The sequence below is a fragment of the Aythya ferina genome (assembly GCF_964211825.1).
Source record: "Aythya ferina genome assembly, chromosome: 17".
NCBI lineage: Eukaryota > Metazoa > Chordata > Aves > Anseriformes > Anatidae > Aythya > Aythya ferina.
In genome coordinates, this window is record NC_140316.1 from 988,936 (window position 1) to 1,009,035 (window position 20,100).

Below are 20,100 nucleotides of genomic sequence, written 5' to 3' on the forward strand. Positions count from 1 at the left end.
TAGTTAGATCTCAGGAAGGTTTCTGTGTCTGAGTTGCTGCTCTTTTCTAGATGCTTAGTGTCTCACTTCCAGTCCAGGAGTGCATAAGCACGTCTGTCTTTAAATGAAACTTTTCTCTTGTATAGCAATACATTGAAGGTTCCTTGCTGTGCTAAGGATGCAATGAAGGTCTTTGCGTGTTTGTAGGCGCAAGAGTCATGCTTCTCCCAAGCAATTACTTCTGTTTGCTTATATAGGCAAGACACACACTTTTCTTAGGGAGATCTGAGTCCTGGACTTTCTTAAAAGTATAAAACTACTATTACTGTTACTTTTGAGATGTATAAAAGGAAAAACAGGAAAGGCATATTTGAAACATGATGGACTGAGCTGAAAGAAGAGCCAGTCACTGGGACGTACGGAATTAATTTATCAGTGCAGAGTTATCTGACACACTGTTTAAGTGATGAATCCAAAGCAAAACCCTCCATCAATGGTTTTGTTCAGAATTTGAAACTACTCGTGCATGTTTGTGAGTGGCAACTATTGGATTGAACAGATTGAACCTAAACTGCAGATCCAAACATACCTTGACAGGCCTAATATCCACATCCATAGTTAGCATAAAGCTCATCTCAAAATATCATTTCTGCATTGTGAGCAAATTCATTTTATGTAATTTAGATAAAACAAACTGCCAGAAGTGATGTGGAAGACTGTGAAGTTGAGTGCTCAATCGTGATGCCCACAGTGGTTACGCTTTTTAACAGAAAAAGGCTTAATTACATCCCTAGTACTCTGTAGTGATATTCCTCTTAAAGGGCTTTTGCTGGTTGTCTGGTTGGCCACCCAAAAGATGCCTTTACAGCTTCTGTTTTTGCCTGGAGGTGGGTATTATCTTCTGTTAGCATGGAAAATATTTATCCTCCAGGCATTGAAGCATATGTTTGTGTTGTTTGTTGTCAGAAAGAAAACATGAAAATCAATAATTCCTGTTTAGATTTTTTTTCCTTTACAACGTGCCTTCAAAAACATATGGCAAAGATAGTTTCTGCCTCTGTGCAATTGGGAAGAGGAAAAGAGTGTTTAAGTGTCTGTTTTTTGTAGCAGCAGACTAAAACTTTCTTTGAGCACAACTCTTAGTGTCTTTGAGGGCACGTGAATAAATGTCCCATGGAAGAGGACTGAGGGTGAAAGTACAGAGAGTGGGTGGTGCTCAGTGCCTGCAGGCACAGGACACGTCCCTCGGCTCTTGTTCCTAGTAAGAGCACATTCAAGATGTTAGAGTGGCTAGCATGCTGCAAGTTCAAATTTTATCCTATTTTATGAGCTTGGACTCTGAAACTTCAGAAATACTGATCAAATCAGTTGTTTTTTCGATGCAATATGATTAGATGGTTGGGTCAGCAGTCAGGTTAGCTGCCTTTCCAGCCTGCCTCTGTGCTTTGCAAGCTGCATCAGATCTCTACAGTGCAGGTGTCTGGCTGTGGGATCGGGGCAGGAATTTGTATGTTGCTTTGTAAAATACCTTAATTTTTGTGGAAGTAAAGCACTGGATGAACGGATGTCTATTTTATAAATAGCTCCCTGCTGTTGATTGCTGATGGTTAAGCCTTGGTGTCTGTTTTCTTACCTGTAACTCGAAGATAAAAATATCTGTCTTTCTAACCCGAGGATTAATTATTAATATTTACATATTGTTGGACCAGAGGAGAGAGCTAAGTGTTGTTGTTAACAAAAGGAGAATTGGTTTTTAAATAGAGCTCTGAATGCTATGCATTTACATCAATTTCTTTACCTTTAAGCTTCTATTCCCAGATGAGAAATACGTAATGATCACCATACAATTACAAGTCTGCATCACTGATGCAAAGAATACTTTCATGAATCGAAAATAAGGAAATTCTACCCCACATTCATCATCATGTATAATTTCCGCAAATCCATTTTTTCACTGAGATAAAAACAAGTTTGCATTTGAAAGACTTGTTTTTCCCCAGAAAAGCTCATTTCTGATACTGCATGAGGAATGGTCAAGTATTCTGTTGTTTTGGAGCATCAGTATTTGCAGCAACAACATTATAATAATGTTATATTGAATAATTTAGCAGAATCTGTGCAATGCAGTTCCCAGGGTTTGGGTTTTATTCTGTAGGTTCATCATGATTACAGAGAATGAACGCTTGAGTTTAATGAGTGAGATGACTCCATGTCAGCAAACTTAAAGATGTACAAGATGTACTGTCACCTTATCTTTTAAGTATATTGCCCAGTGTGTAGTTTGATTTAGGTTTCTGTCAGTGTCTTGGAGTCTGCATGTTGAATTCAATGATAAACCTTCTGTTGAATAGGAAAAAGAAGTCAAAATATATTTATATTTTGTTATTAACATCCTACTGATGTTTCTTTTATGGGCATTCTTTTTTTTTAATTTTTATTTTTTTATTTTTATTTACTCCAGAGCAAACATCTCCTCCTATGAGATCCTGCAGATGGACTTTGAGATTGACAATGCTAGCAGCCTGGCAGGAGCCCAGCAAATTACCTGGCAGGTGGAGTACCCTCGAGATGACTCCCTGAGTGAACTGGTGGTCTCTGAGATTTTTGTCAGCCGAACAATGTTTGCTGGAATTGTTCCCCTTGCAATGGTAGGAACCTGCTGCTGCTACTTCTTGCTAAATGTTTCTGTTGATTCTCAGTAGTATTCAAGGGAATGTGAACCATTTCATTATGTGCTACTTCCTATGCACCTGCTGCAAATGACTGAAATGCAAAAAATACATTTCAATAATATTTTATTTACCTGATATGCCATAATGACTCCTAGGAAACCATTTGAGTCTTTTGTGTAAATCCTTTACCGTTTGTGGATTATTGGCCTGGTACATGGTAATAGCTCCTTTGGCACTATTGTCTTCTGGTGTATTAATGTGACTGCCATGCATGTGCTCTAAGGGTAAATGGTGCAATTAGCTGGGACATTTTCAATGAAATAAATTGTCATGCATGTGTGGGGAAACTTCATTGCTAAACCAAACAACTAGACCTTTTTCTGCTTTGCTGTTCCCCACAGAGCCACACAAACCAGTGAGCTGCAAACTGTCAATTTAATAAAAGGTCCACTCAGAGACATAGAGAAATGACAAAATATTTTCTGAAGACTTAGGTGCTTGACTTATTTTCCAGGCAGGGTTTAAGGTGAACAAATGCAGAAGAATCACAGCTGATGGCTTATTAAAAAAAAAAAAAAAAAAAAAAAAGGCAAGTATCTACTTCTAATCTCAAATGCAGCAACTTTGAGCTGACACAATTCCAGTGATTTCAGTGGGAATATTCTGGTGTAAAAGAGTAATAGTGATATTTATGTAAAATGGAAAAATGGATCTAGGAACCTTTAAAGGGATAATTGTTTTTCTCCAGTCTCTTTCTCCTTTTTTTTATTCATTTAAACAAAGTGAAAAAAAAAAAAAAGAAAAACTGAGAACCTGGCTCTTACACCAGTTCCCTGAGAAACACCTGGTCAATTTGTTTACTTTCTCATGAACACTTGTCCTTCCTTCTCAGTCTGTCAGTGTTTGTTCTGTTACACTAATTAACCCAGAAATACTGGCATTTTCCTCTGCATGGCCACTAGCTTTCCACAGTCGGGCAAAAGCAAGGAAAGATACTTCTAAAAGTAAACAAGGCCCTAAATAAGTATTATTTCCAGTTCCTACTGCCAAAGGCTGCACTTATTGGCAGCCCAATGATAGAGGAGAAATTATATGCAGAAAAGTCAATAGAGAATTTTCTTCCAGTGCTTTTTTGAAGCATGTAAGCAGTCAGCATGGCTAGAGAAGATGAAACAAAACTCTGATTGTATGGATGGAATATTATCAAGTAGCGATGATGAATCGGATATAATAAAAACAATGTGGTGTGTGAACTGACTTCCATACAGCAGTGCTGTGTCCAAATGGATAGCATGGATTTTGTGCCATGCCGAGCACTGCGGGTGTAAAATAAATAAATAAATAAATAAAAATAAAAAAAATAAAAAGCAAGTCCAACCCAAAAGCTCATTGTGAATGTTGGATCAGAGATCAGAGCTTAGCTTCTGTCTGGCAGGGTTTTGCCAGGGTTTCACTTCATCTCTTTGCAGTTATGGCAGCTCTTGGCTGCTTAAGCTGTCTCTAAATGTCCTTAGATGAAATCTGAGGCTGGACCTGAACTGGAGCTAATCTAATCTCAGACACTTTGTCATTATAAACTAACTGTGGAGTAAAGCAAGAAACTTCCTGTGTGATTTTATGACCTTACTCCTTAAATGGGGGTCTCATGTAGGCTATTATTTTGTTGCTGCATGTGAACATCATTAACTTGCTTGATCCTAGGTTGACAGAAGAACTGATGACAACAGTGGCAGGAACAACAGCTTGTATTTGCATTTCTTCCCTGTACACTTGCCAGTTTGCGGTGCTGCTTCATTTAATTGTCACTAACTGGTGCAGGTTCTGGCACTGTGTTGCCCAGTCAGGAGCAAAAAATAATTGCTCTGTGCATCGTGCTGTGCCGTTCAGAGATGCGTGTTCCTGAAGCCCAACGTTTCTGACCAAGCTAAAGACATTTTAACATTCATTCCTCTTCAAGATTTGCCTGACTCATTAGCAAGGCAGCCTCCCTCTGAGTGCAAGTGGTATCTAGTGGAGAGTTTTGTCATCTCCTGGGCCTTGGTCTTCCAGAAGAGTACCACCGAAGGGTCCAGAATCCTGTGAGTTTCCATGCCTTTGCTGTTGTACTAAGCATAAATTACTTGCACGGAGCATAAATTACTTGTTCACATGGGTGAAAATGTGTATCTCCTTGGAGAATTTAAGGTTTGAGCACAACATTTGGTTCTTGATTTGCAGGAGTGAATGTTCTACTGAGATTACCAAAACCTCTTATTAAGGGGAACAACGTCCACGTTGCATGAAGAAATGCAGTTCAGTGTCATAAAGCTGGATAGGAAGAGATTTCCTTCCACTAAGTGGACTGAGATGGATGTAATCATAGTTTACATGCTTATTGGAGAAGGAATGAACTGTGAAATTCTGCAGAACATCAATGAACTTTCTTAAGAGATTTAAGATAGGACCTGAGGGAAAGGAATGGAGCTATCAGGAGAGGGTCAGGCTAGGTGTTAAGGAAAGGTTCTGCACCCAGAGGGTGCTCAGGCACTGCGATAGGCTCCCCAGGGCTGTGGTCACAGCCCTGAGCTTCAGGAGTTCAAGAAGTATTTGGACAGTGCTCTCAGACATAGGGTCTGATTTTTGTGTGGTCCTGTGTGGACCCAGGAGTTGGATTCCATGATCCTTTTGGGTCCCTTCCAACTTGAGATATTCTATGATTCTGTGATCATAAGACAAATGTTAATGTATGCATCTCTGTAGGCTGCTTTGGGTCTTTTAATATGAAGAGATCCCATCCATATAGTCTAGAGTATCTGTGTTTTGTTGCTGCAGTTGATCATGAGTTCATCTTTGTTTTCCATGCTACTTTCTTAAACAAGCAATATAAAACAGAAAGAGCCCCCAGATGACTTTTTCTGTCATTGCATTGTGGTGACTTGAGACAGCAGTGGGGATATTTTCCTCGTTAGCAGCTTGCTTTTTTTTTTGTAGATAAAGATGTGGTAGATAGACTGCATGGTAACATTTGAATAATAGCATGATGAAAAGAGCTGATTTCTTGCTTTACTGGGTTTATGAAGCTCTTAACATCAAATCTGATGTTCTTAACATTTACATTTGGTAGCAAACGTGAGAGAGATTTTTTTTTAATTATTTTTTTTTTTTTTGCTTTGGGGTTTTAGTGAAGATACAGCTGATTTTTGCACATTGTGTAGCAAAAAATAGCTCCTTATTAGCAGACAGTCTTGCTATAATGAATTAATATTGCAGTTTATTTCTGGCAGTTTATCTCTGGTATCAAATCAGAAGTACATTAATAAGCACTGTTTTGAGATGCAAAGAAGGAAATAGGGCCAGGGAGAGTCTGCAGGTGAAATGCTGGCCAAGCCTGCACCCCTCAGCTGTGCTCTATGTCTGTTTGTTGAGGAGGTGTCTGACTTAACTCAGGTAGAGCAGTCTGACAAATGGTAACGCCTGTATGCTGGGTACAGAAAGGAGCTTTTTAAAGCCTTGTAAGGACATTAGGAAGTAACTTCGTTCTCTATGGTAGCTGTAAAAATGCTAGGGGAATTTTTTTTCATCTTTTTTTTTGGAAGAGGAGGACTAAAATGTAATCTTGGACTGTTGGGAATTGCCCCAAACTATTCATTTTCATTTGGAATAAATCTGAATGTTACTTATTGCCAAATTCAATGCATTAAAAATACATAAATAAATAAAACATTTGCAAGAGAATGAAATGAAATTTCATACTGAAAGAGTCCTCTTTCTGCATCATTGGGCCGTTCTTCCCAAATCCTTGAGCTTCTTCTAATTGAAACATCCAGTTTAAATAATTGCACAGGGCCAGACAGTTGGGATTTCCAAGGGAACTACATCCAGATGGAAGCAGCATAGCTCAGTGGTTCAGGATTTGCTTTCTGAAAGTCATCTCTCCCCTTCTGGGTGGGCAATGTAGACATTGTGTGGAGTAGGAGGGTGCGCAGAGAGGACAGAGTGGGAATGTGGCTAACACAGCAGAGAAAAGAGAAAATACCAAGATGGGTGATCACAAGTGCATGCAACCTCCACCTGTCTCAGGAGCTGGTTTGGATGACAGCCGTGGTAACCTGACTGCTGCAGTAAGGACTTTATTTGTGGAGTCATTCTTATGTCTCTGCCTGTAAATCAGATGCCTGCTGAGAGGCTTCAATCCTGTAGCCCTTATTATACGTGTAGAGGAATATAGTGGGAACTCTCTAGTTAAGCTGTACCATGATTTCCATTGCTCCCAGCTGCTGAGGTGGGTGTGGGAAAGGAGGAAGCAACCTAATCTGCCTACATTCAGCCAAAGCCTTATGGGGAAGAAACATTTGGTTTTATGAGGATTGTTTGGAGATGTGAAAAGACATACAAGGGTAAATGGCCACTCCAAAACAAACAGAAGAGTTTTTCTGCGTTCAAACATGGACTTATTACCTCCTAGCACGTGACTGGAGCACTGATTCAAAATCAATTCAGAGTGCAAAGCACTAATGGTATCACTGGCACTGTTTCCAGCCTTACTTACAATCTGATCCCAGATGGTATTGCTGTGTGCATTTTGCACCATTTTAGAAACAGATTGTTTATTTTGTCCAGGATTCAGTGTTCATTGACTTAAGCTGGGATGATCAGAGAGGATTCTGGGCCTTACATACCTATCCTACCTAGTGCTTGTTTTATAAAGTAACTGATCACTTGTGTCCTTGAAGTGTTTATACTAATAGCCTGTCTTTTTTTTTCCTGGATGGTTTTGTTTCTGTAAAGAAAGCTATATTGGAAAATTCCCCCCTTCTGAGCAAGAAAATAAATTTGATAGGATTTCTTAATTGCACATATGCATAATTCTGCTCTTGCATTGCTGTAGAAGTATAAAATATGTGTATTGAGAAAAGATGTCATAAAATACCCAGATATAAATATGTAAGTGTGGGAATAGAAATGTTGTTTTTGCAGAGTTACATTGTTTAGAAGGAGGGAATGTGGTACTGAGATATGCTTACAGTGATAAGAAAGTTTAGCAGGTGACCTTGTAAAATGCAGACAATCAGACTCCTTAGGACAATTAGGTGAAAATCATGGTGTCAAGTCAAGTCAGATAAGTGAAGAAACATTACCACTTCAAGCAGTAAAAATGTCAAAAGAAATTTGAAATTTAACAGGCCGGCGACTGAAAGCCATGCATTGTTTGTGAAGCATCAGATAGATTGTGAATCTGGATTACCCACTCAGTGGGGAAACAGGGGAGGGTCCTGCCATCAAAAGGTATATAAACTGTGTTTTGGAACTAGTAGATGCGCTCTCTCCTGCTTGTGGGGCGCCCGCCATTGCAATCGCGAATAAATTACTACTTCACTGAGATCCTCGCCTGAGCCTAAGTTATTGGCTACGGAGTGTTTCTCACATAAGGAAGTACATGATTGTTTCTCCTACTTTTTTCAGACTGCTTTAGCAGTGGTCAGTGAAATTCTAAGATTTTGGACAAGAGACCAAGAAAACTCTTAGCACCAAACTGTAACAACCTCTGAAATCATGCTGAGTGTTAGTCCCAGAAGCTGTGTGGTTAGGTTCTTGCTAGGAGGAAATGTGGATTTGAAAATGAATTAAAACAGTCTGTCTGCATTCCTCTATAAATGCAACTTCACAGATCATTCTAAATTCATTTTCTGTGAACTGTCTCACATAAAGTACATGGTGCCCCATTGTCCTGTAACTGCTAGAGCATTTTGTGCTAGTAAAAGGGATTGGATAGGCCTTTATACATAGTGAAAAGAAATAAATGTTAATTCCTAAAACTCCATGCAAATTATCAAATTATTTTTTTTCCTTAAGTACACTATTATTATTCAGTATTTATGTAGCACTTTATATTTTCTGAACACGTTACAGGCATTAATTAATCAGACCTGAATACGCCGAGCTTGATAAGAATTGAAAATTACGTGGAAATTAAGTCACACTTACTCAGTTTTACCTGTTTCTGAATGATTTGTGACTCACTTTTTGTACCCCAAAGGTACTTTTTAAAACACTTAGGAAAAAATCTCCCAATAATACTGCTTAATATCTCTAAAAACTGTTTCAGTTAGAAAAGAGGTAGGATTTATACCGTCAAGAACTAATGACAGCACAGATGAGTGGCTTTTGAAGACTGTAAATGCTGTTTTATCACCTAAAGCTGTGCATAACTATTTAAGCCGATTTAATTCAGGTAAAAATGCATGGATGGGAGGATTACTCCCTTAATTTGAGGCTTACTAAGAAGCCGGAATATTTGACTCTTGGAGTTTTCTCTGGAGGAGAGCAGAAGGAAGATGCAGTTTTGTCTTAATTTTTTTTACCATAAGTTTGTAAGAGGAAAAAGCTGCTAAGAAATGTTACCTGAAGGAAATGAAAGAGGATGAACACTGTCCTGAGGTAGCTGCTTTGGAGGCAGCATGCAGGCGTCTGGCGTGAGCACTGTTGCCTTGCCCTGCCCTGCTGCACAATACAAAAACGTCCCTAAAAACCTTTGAGGATCTGTGCCCGGCTGCTCAGTTTAATGCTCAGTAATGCACTGTCAGATGAAAATGTCAGCTGCTTTGCTCCTGTGAGGCTTATTTTGTTTTCTTTTTGACAATAAATGTCTCTGATAATTGATTCTTCCAACACCTGGTGTACAGATTAACATGTGGAACTAAAGTCCCCCGAAGTAGAAAGGTTATCCATTTTCATCGTTTTGAGCAGAACAGCAGATCAAAGGGAGAACACGGGACAAAACCACATTGGAAGGTCTTTTTGGTCCCACTGTTTTGTTATGTTAGTGGATATCAGAATCAGACTTTTGATATTACACTTATTAAATATAAGCTCTGCAGGTGATTTTTTTAAAACAAATTTTATGGCATTTAAGTCAGATGTGAGTTGTGAAATGGTTGATGTGTAATGCATCAGAAGATGTGTTTTAGGCATCTGCCAGATATGTCAGAGCATTTTAAAGTGGGATCTAAACTAGATGCCTTGATTCATTTTAATATAATAACCTTGTGAAGTGTATGCCCTGCTAATTATAGAAATTGATAGCACAGATAAATCCTGTCTATACAGTGGGAATACAAGTCTCAGTTACCTCCTCTGACCTAAACAGACATGATCTATAATTTCCATAGTTATAGAAAGTTGTGAGTAACAAGGTAGCCAGCAGAGCCTGACTCCTGGAGTAGAAGAAACAGATGAGTCACCAGTTTTGAGCCTGTCATCCAGGTTTCTGTCACAAATAAATGTGGTTGCATTAATCTGTTATCTAATGGTTATAGGCAAATAAAAAAAGAAGACTCCAAGTCTTTTAGAGAGTTTCTAGGCAACCAGGAACTTGGTTGAAGTAAAGAACGAGACATTGAGGAGATTAATTTAATTTAATTTTATTTTTTTTAAAAAGAAGGTTCCAGCTGAGGCTGAAGGCTCATGGAACAATAACTTTAATAATAGACGAATCTCTAGTGTGCTTGTCTTATCCAGGAAAATGATGGTTTGGTCTGTGACTGGCATCACTGGTGTTTTAGATATACATGCTACAGATCCTTTCTTGTATAGTAATAGGATTGTAATTCCCAATCTCTCATTATTCTAAAGTGTTTCTCAAATGCAGCAATCAATGTTTCACTGTTCTCTCAGCCCTTTAGCCTGAAACATCTCTGTATATACTACAAGCATTTAATCTATGTCTTCAGAAATCTTGTTTCCTCCCCCAAAACGTAAGTTCTTGGTTGACTAATGGTTGACTAATGTTGTGAATCACTTAGAACCACAGATGGCTGTATATATTCTAGTAAGGTTTCTTTTAAATGGGAGGCTGAATAATAGCTTCTCCAGTTGCTGCTAGCAAACGTGCTGACAAGAACACCCAGGAAAAATGGTCCTCAAAGATGCCTATTTCTATAACTCAGGCTGAAAGGGAATTGCTGAGTGCAACACTTTGCTTATTTGTTTTAGGAAATGCAGGAGTGCAGGGTGATGGTATTTTTTTAATGTGCTTCTAGCTTTGGCTGCCCTGTGGCCAGTGAGCCATAGGAGGGTAACTGCAGCCGGGGAGGATGCCATCAAATCCCCATTTGCAGAGGAGATGGCATGGCCTTGTGCTTTTAGTTATGGAGAGCCCATTGCTGTTGTGTTCTGATACCTCTTCCCCAGTAAGGGCTGTATGTGTTTCCAACTTCATGGTTCAACTGAAAATGTAAAATATTTTTGCGGGAAGGTTTCCAAAAATTATTGATAAAATAACCCTCTGTAAACACATGTTTTGGTCTGCCCTACATTACGGAGATGGGACTTGGGTGTCTTGACTGTGAATGTTGTCCCACGCCCAAGGAGGGTGAAAACGCTCGCTGTGAAAACCCTCAAACAAGCTGAGGCCGTGGCACAAACTTGAGGCAGATCCACACCCAGGGAGATGCTGCAGTGGTCTGCAGTGGTTGTCCAGGTTGAGCTGTGCCTGCCTGACCCTCTACTCAAACAAGCAAAGTCTGAAGTTCAGAAATCGTGTGTTTTGTAGCTTCTCCCTGTGGGTCTGCTGAAATCATGCCCTGTTCCTGTATTCAGATTCTACCATGACTTTCAATCATGACAACTCCTGTGTCCTTCTTCGGGGAAAAGATTTCTCCTGCACATTCATTTTAATTCAGTACAAGTTAAAAGATGCGTGAAGTAATGTGAATTTGAGTGTCCATGTTTTGGCACAGAACACTATTGAATCCTGCTATCAGAAAGAGAGTGTCTAAAAATAAAAAATCCTTTACAGATTTTTGTTTTTCCTACAGAAATCACTTTTGCTAATGTCAATATAGCTTACATTCACATGCCAATCAAAAGAGCACTGCCAAGCCAAGATGGAATAAGACCTAGCCTTAGAAAGCAGCTTACCTTCACCTTAAACAAAGCTAAGAAAATGTGAAACTTAGCAGCCTCTTTTCTTCCCTCTCTCTGGGGTCAGTTATAAAACCTCAGAATGCTTGAACCTAGAGTGTCAAAAATATCAGGATAGGATCAGTCATTTCTAGCAAACCCAGATGATTTACATATTTTTTGAAGGTTGGTGAAAATGTATTTTATGTGCAGAAAGTCTCATGTGTGTTTATCCATTGTACTTAATGCGTATTTCTTACTTGAAATCGTTTTGACCTTTGGCCTTCCAGTTGCCTTTAAAATTATGCAGCGGGTCTCTGTTTTACTTTACATTCAAAATGAAGCACAAGAATGTGATTTTGTAATTTACAAAATCCATTATTACAAGGGAAAAATATTTAAAAGTAAATTCAAGAGAGAGTAGAGCTTCATCCCAGCAATATCAGGGACTATCAAGGTTATTTTTTCTCCTAATAAAACCAGAATCTGAAATTCTTGGATTGCAGATTTCTAAGTGTGTTTTAACATTGATTAATGGGAGCAGGAGTGAACCCTTGAGCTTCCCTAAAACCTCACAATGGAAGGCTTTTAAACTCAAAGCAAATTAAATACTGTGGAGAAAGAAAAAAAAAAGAGAAATTTGTATTATTATATTTCCTGTGCCCATAGTGAGTGTTCTACGTCTCTGTAGCAGAGATAGTATCTTATGCAATTATTACCATCTTTAAATTAATTGTCATAGGGAATTAAATGGCTTTGTTTTGTAAGGCTGTTCTGACAAGTGCAGAGTGAATTTTATGGAGAAAGATGAAATTCAAAAAGATTTCTTGAAATATGTCATCCAAAATACAAACCACTGAAGATATTATTAAGTTTGATCCAGGGGAAGACTTTGACTCTGAAATGTGCTGAAAGAAATGTGGGGAGTGCATGCCACAAGGAATGCTCAAATGAGCTGTGCTCTGACTGAAAACAGCTGAGAAATTTCAACATCATTTGTGAACGGACATTCAGGGAAGCTATTTTAGATTAATCAAAATTGTTTAACAGAGGAAGAATATCTTTCCTTGTAGTACTCAGTTATTTGCTTAAACTTGATTAAATAATGTGCAAATATTTAATTTTGAAGAAAAGTTTTTTTTCCCTAGGTGAAAATGTCCCATTCTAAATATGGCAGAATAGGATAACTATGATAATGTCAAACTTCTTTCTTGTTTTTCTTCCAAAAATGAAATTCCAGCCAAATCTCAGTTTCATGAAGTGTTTCAGTTCTGGGTGAACCGTATATTCCAAACAATCTGACATTTTTTCCCTTTCATTCTCATTCTGGGCATCTCAACTAGGTCTTGGAATTGCTCAGTGCCATCCATTATTCCTTTTTCTTTCCCTCTGCTCAGTTAAATGTACTCCACCATCTAATTCTGAGAGTAAGAATGAAAGAAAGAAACCGAAAAAAGAATTTGCTATTGGTGGGACAAAAATAATGGCATTTTTAATGTTTCTGCAAACGCAATGTGGCATGACAAATTTTAAGAAGCTCTGTGAATACTATTAATATTTATGATGCACTCAAGAAAACAGCTATTGTGTGCCACATCCATCAAAGATAAGAATTGTATTCAACTGTGTTGGATGATAAACATTGAACGACAATAGCTAGAGATTATACGAGGGATTTCATACTCATGTTTTATGCCTGCTTGGGTAAAAGCACCATGTTACTCCACTGTGAACCAATAATTTTCTTTTATAACATTAGATACACTTTTTGATACTTGTTACAACCACAGTCCAAAACATTAATGAATATGCAGGGCGTACTGGTGCCAAGTGCTTCACAGATCCTGTTGCAAGCTGCTCAGAATCAAGTCCTAAAGGTAGTATTTTCCACTAATTCCCCTCTTGGAAATCACTCTGAAGCTTACCAAATTGCAGTGATTTGACCACATATTGCTAGATGTTTGCAGTTTGGAAGAACACTTACGATTACCCTGTGAAACAAAGGCTCATCCAAACCAGCAAATTGGCTTTTTATATTCTCTTATTAAAAACTTCCCTGTCTGTAAGCCACCAGGAATGGGGTAGCATTGCCTATGCCATGGGAGTGCCCGCTTTGATCCTACACCAGCACCTGTCTTCAGAGGAATGTCCTAAGTCTAGCTTTGCTTTTCTACCTTGTCCTCACTCTAAAATGCAGTTTTGGAACTAGTTAACGGTCACCGAGGCAGGGAAGTGCTGGGGAAGGATAATGGGAACACCTTTTCCCACTCTGCCCTCCAACACCACCCATCTCCTCCCAGTGCCGTGTGGCTGTGTCTGTTGAGTGGTGTGGCCTGATTCATCTCTCTGCATGGAGGCATTGCCACTTCTCTTTGCCTGGTAAGAGCACAGTGGTCTGGAGATGTTTCTTTCTGAAGATGGGAATAATAGTGCCTGAATTATTGTGCACCTGCATCTTGGGAAACGAACTGTAATTCAGACTTGATTGACAGATACCTGGAGTGGCTTCCATTAGGTGTTTCTAAATAAAGCTGTATTTGGAAAAGTTAACATGTTCTCCTTACGTGAAGGGTAGGAGGACATCCAGGTATTCTTGCAGACAGAGTGATCTTGGGTCTCTTTGTTCCATCTGCAAAGTTACTACTCTTAGAAAACCCTCTCCAGGGATGCAGAGGCAGTAAATTATTATGAGGAGTAAGTGGTTCCAATAATAACTGTGCAGAGGAAAATGCTAAGAGGTGCTCTTCTGCTGAGCTGATACGACTGTGCTGCCTCCAGAGGACTATTTGTTTGCCTCTGTTCCTTTAGGTTTCCTTCTCCTATCTTGATGAAAAATTTGCTGATGGGAGCTCAGTGCGAGCTGACAAGGGGTCCCTTGACATGTGATCAGGAGCAGTTGGATCTCCTGCAGGCCAGGGATAAAGGCACGGGGAGCCTCCTGACAAGTGATGGCAAGAGGAAAGACTTGAGCCAACCTGAATTGATTTTTGTGAGCAGCACAGACCATTAACAGGACCCAGAACAGGAATCACAGTGTGCTGAAGGGAGCCACAGAGCTCCCTTTACTTTGGTTACCTAAAATTAGACTCTTCTTGTTCTTTAACAATTACCCAATAATTTGGCTCATCTGTAATTTTTTCCAGAGTGCTCATTGTAGTTTTATTGCCAATTAACTTAGCATTCTAGTCTTGGTCTACAGCTGATTGGCCAGTAATTTGAACTAAAGTCCTCATCAAAAGGGCATCATTTGTAAAACAGAGAAGAAATCTCAGAGATGCTGAAATTACTGTTAATTAAATCAGCACATGAATATAATGGGCACACGTGAACAAAATTATGTTTGTTTTTGAACTGTTCTGCTAGCTGGAGAGTAAGTCTTATTAGGACTATTTAATTGTCAGTCTGTATTTGTAAGATGTACAGCAAGCTGAGTCCCTTCCGCATGTATTAATTTTGTATTGTGTGTACATGTGTGAGTATTGCATACAGTTCTTAGCTTATGCAAATGAACCAGGTTCTTGCCAAGCAGATGCAGTACCATGCTTCTTATGTACATATTGCTGCACTGAAAGCTTTTCTTTTTAAACACTCATTTGTATTTAACCCAACTCTTGTTCAAAGCTGGCACTGACCTCTATATAGTTACTTCTGATTTACATGGCAACAGTACTGATTAGGTTTAGTAATTATTTTACATGTATTTCTATTTTTTAAAATTCAATTAAAATAGCATCATAAGGATGGAGCAGAGCAGTAATCAGAGAGCTGTAGAAGTTGTAATGTAGCCTATAAGCAGCTACTGTGTATAAATAAATATCATCCAAAGGTGCCTTAACTTTACTGAAAATGTTAAGCTACAGCTTTATTAAGATAATTGAGGTACTCCAACACAGTGCTTTGGGACAGCCTTGTAATTTTCTGTGTTGCCCAGTTCTGGAGTTGTTGAATTAGCAGTTTCACAGCTCTGCCTCTAGTGGAGCTGGAGGCCAAAACTGCATTTGGTACTGGTTGGGGCTTTTCTGTGAGCCTGTTTGAGAGCAGTCCAGCGCAGAGGACTGCTCTCACAGTTCCTCTGTGGGAGAGGCCGTCAGTGCTTAAGAGAGCAGAGAGGAGCAGGCTGCAACTTGCAGGTTATTTGAGAGGTGACAAATGCACTTCCTGCTGTGGCCACATGAACAGGGGAAGAAATGGGGGCAGTGAGTTTCAGGGGATGAATGCTGGCATCCCACTGAAATCCATGGTCAAAGGCAGTGAGAAGCGAATTTACTTTTGCATGACCTTTGGCATCTTCTGATTCTGGGTTGGTAAATGCACTGAGATGGCAGGGACAGGAGTCCCTGCCTTCCCAGCTTCTGGGAATGCCACTGCCCAAAACCTCAGCGCCGTGAGACTGGTACTGGGGTGTCTCTTGTGCTGGAGCTTGGAAGAGAGCCCGAACCTGCTCTTCTCAGGTCCTGCAGAGGCAGAACCTTTCCTGGACTTGCACACTGATCACAGCCAGCATTTGCTATTCCTTCTTGTGCAGTCTCCTAAGGGTTGTATTGCAAAGTGTAGGAGGAAAAAGGCAGAGAATGTCATTGAACAATTGCAGGTTGGCTAGAGCACTTCATTCATCCCTGTTCCTGTACATGTCCTGTTTCCTTGTGTTGTCCTGCCCATAAGGATGGGCAGGAGCAAGGTTATTCCTGTAGTGTTGCCTTGGCTCTGAGAAAGAGGGGAAGCCACAAGAACTGAAGTTTGATAGGAAGAAAATTCAGAGCCACCTGGTCACTGCAGCATTTTGGTATGGGTTAACATGCTTGACATACATATACTTCATGTTGCTAGAGATTTGTCACAAATGAGAATTTGATCTCTGTCTCTCATTAGTGTGTTATTTTTTCCTTAGAGTATGGATGTCAAAATGCATTTGATCTGGTGTGGAGTTAAAAGCAATCATTGTTTCAGCCTCCATTTTGAGGCTCACCTAATTAAAATTGAGTTTCAAAGGGGAAAATATGCCATTGAATTTTTCGTCAGAATAGGGAGTTGTGATGGTTATTTAGTATTTTGCTTCTAGATTGCCAGTTAAAATCTAACTCTGCCAACAGAAACCAGAAATGTTTACCCCGTAATATTATCTGGTTTCTAGGGACTAGCAGTCTATGTTAAAAGCAAAACTTCAGCACTGTAAAATGCGATAGCCCTCAGACAGTGGAGTGGTGTGAGTCAAGATTACAGAATTCGAGATTTTTAAGAGCATTTCATGAATGGGTTTCTGAAAGCTAAGACACCAAGAGATAGTCACTGCATGTTTTTTTTTTTTTTTTTTTTTTTTTTTTTTTTTTTTTGAATGGTTTGCTGTTTAGCTCCTAAACACCTGTGCCCAAGTAGTGGCTCTTAGGGCTGCTTTAGTTCTTATGGTTGGACAAGGGGGAGACTTAGGGTCCAAACCCTCTTCCAGTCACTTTTCTAGAAGTTTGTGATGCATGGATGTATCTAGGGACCTTGGTTAGGTCAGCTAAAAAGGAGGCTGTGCAAAGATTTTTACTGAGGCATTTGTGCCTCAGGTTGGTCCTTTAATAAAGTCTTCGGTGCACTGGAAACTCCCACGCAAAATCTAGGTCCTGGCTCTCCGAAGGACTGATGAAGGACTGATGCATCAAAAGAAGTTCATATTTATCATTTATTTTCAGTGTGAATTTGCTACTTGAAATCTTGAAATTTAATATTACTTACTGTTTATAAATTGCATAGTTTTCTTAATTGCATAACTTACTTAAAATGTAAGTTTACTTAAGTAAACTTTTTTTTTTTTTTTTTTAAGAGCACTTTGGCATTGTTCCTAGTTACACAATTACTTGGTCAAGAAAAAAAGTAACAACAATCCTAGTGGCCTCCACAGCCTATACAGAGAATAATGTGAATTTCAAACTTCAATTTCAAATAATTTTGTGTGGTGGAAAGGTATTCATGTTAACAATTAGTCACAGAAAATAATTCTGATAAATGAGTGCATTTTCAAGTTTTCCTAACTAAGCAATTCACAAAGAGGAAAAGGAATGCAAAATTCATTGAATAAATTATTCATTACATTCACTCAGCTATAGCTAACAGTGAATTGTCTAGACTGTAGTTACTAATTTTTAACCTAGGTATGTTCACATAACAATATTGTGTGGATAGCTTCAGTATACAGTGACTTGAGGTAATATTAATGGATGTAAGTCAACTACAGGTGATTTTAATTGGGAAATTATATTGGATTTTGCTATTGAACTTCCATAGCATACTACATAAATATTGAATCTTCTTAATGTTTTTTGCCTGTTGCAAATATAGGCACATGGGGTTTTGTGCTAACTTGATCAATGGATAAACTTTTTTTTTTTCTTTTTTCTTTTTTTCCTTGCTGTAAAATTCTCAAAAAGCATTAAACTCAGAATACAAGAGCCTACCAGGACTGATTCAATAACAACATTTTCTGGTTCAGTGCTGACTTGTCTCTAAGCAGCTGTTTGACTCCGTAAGGGAGGGCTCCTGCTTAACTGTTTCTGTTCACCAACAACAGTGCAAGCAACAGAAACCTCAGTCCTTCCCCTTCACCATCATGGCAAACCCTCCAGGTTTTTGGGGATTCCCTTCATGCCCTAGGTAGTGCAAAACCTCTGCAGTGATGGATCTTGCCTCGTGCTTTGTGGCCAGCAGGCTGGGGGATGCACTTGCTACGGCTCAAAGAAGGACCTGGGGACAGTTTCACCCCAGGAAGGTTGCTGCCACAGCTGCTGGCCACTGCACCAGCAGTCCTGGGGCTCCAGCCCTGCTGCTCCTCGGCACTCCCGTGGGCCTGGTGGTGAAGAAAAGAGGGTGGTTTGAGTTTTTATTAAACCTTTGACTTGTTTGCAGAAATGTCGATTATTATTATAGTTCATTAGAAACCCATAGAAAATAAGAAAATTAGCAAATCATAAATTTTCTAATCATAATTAGAGAATTATAAACTTGAATGGATTTGTCATTGAAGAATGTGCCCTGCACTAAGTGCAAGGTGGCAGGCTTGTGGCATGTTATTGGCTGCTCTGAGCTGATCAGAAACTGTCATTTATAAAGCTTTTCTGTTTCACTTAGGGTAATTCACCTATAAGAAAACAATAGCAGGAGACCCACACAAATGACTGGATATGATACAAAACCCAGGAAATCATAAAAAATTATTTGCATAAAATTTTATTTTCATTGTGTGTCACTTTAAGCTATGCCCCTTGAGGTATGTTTTATAGAGAGACACATTAAATACTAACCACATGTAGCTCCCATTAGCCTTAACACAAGCTATGATTCTGACTTCTGTGTTCTTAACTTAGTGTGATTTGATTTGATACTTAATTGCAGTAATTTAATTAATAGTACTGTAAATAAAAAGACTAAGTTCTGCCCTCCTACACACAGATCTGCACAGCCAGCAGCTCTAGTAGTTCCTGTGAGACAAATATATGTGTCTTAGAGTAGAATTTAGCCCCAAGGAAATATGATAAAATGCCCAAATCCTAGAATGACACCGTAATGGTGTTTACATCGGAAATGTTACAGTATTAGTTCACGCTTACAGGAGGAGCGTGGCATTTAAAAATAAACATGTGTATTTCCCCCTAATGCTTGTAAGGAGGATATGTCACAGAATTGCCTATAGAGTCATAGAATCATAGAATATCCCAAGTTGGAAGGGACCCATAAGGATCATCAAGTTCAACTCCTGGCACCACACAGGTCTACCGAAAAGTTTAGACCATGTGACTAAGGGCACAGTCCAGTCGCTTTTTAAATTCAGACAGGCTTGGTGCCATGCATACTTCACTGGGGAGCCTGTTCCAGTGTGCAACCACCCTCTCGGTGAAGAACCCCTTCCTGATGTCCAGCCTAAACGTCCCCTGCCTCAGCTTAACACCATTCCCACGGGTCCTATCACTGGTGTTTACAGAGAATAGGTCACCTGCCTCTCCACTCTCCCGAGTAATGTACTCCCCCCGAGTACCTCATTGTAATAGAATTCCATTTTAAAATAGTTTACAAAGACTTGGTTATTAATACTTTTTTATTAATTAGATAAACTGCTATTAAAATTGCAGCAACATCAAAATGGCCCGCTAGGCTATTTACAAGCCATACCTTATGGTTAACTTAGGGTAATAGACGTTTATAACCCTTCTATTGATGTGCCTGTAACCTTCTCTAACACATGCTACGCATGTCTTCTGCACACCTAAAATGCCTATTAAATATTGATTAGTCCCTTATAAACCATTTATAAATAGAAGCGTGTAATATAAAATGTAACATAAAATCATTAAGGCTACATGGTATGGAAGTTAATAGTAGCAATCTTGGTAAGTTAGCCAGTGCATCAATTAAAGGCATTGTATTTATAAACTATTTTCTTAGTTTGAGATAATGGAGCTCCCGCTGAATTTAGGGATGTCCCATAGCATCTACTGAAAGTTTAGTGCTTTTTAAAAACCTCTTTATAAATAACAGGTGACATAACCCAACTTCAGATCTACCTGGTAAGCCAATTTCTTTCCCTGCGATTTTT

At 39.1% G+C, this 20,100-nt stretch overlaps 1 protein-coding gene across 4 annotated transcripts in view; it reads left to right on the forward strand.

Moving 5' to 3' along the window:
- Nucleotides 1–20,100, forward strand: part of TMEM132B (transmembrane protein 132B) — a 254,751-nt gene that overhangs the window by 174,256 nt on the left and 60,395 nt on the right. For all 4 annotated transcript variants that reach the window (XM_084491622.1, XM_084491623.1, XM_084491624.1 and 1 more), the window contains one exon: nucleotides 2,441–2,627. In XM_084491622.1, the coding sequence (XP_084347748.1) occupies nucleotides 2,441–2,627 (187 nt within the window). The remainder of the gene's footprint in view (nucleotides 1–2,440; nucleotides 2,628–20,100) is intronic.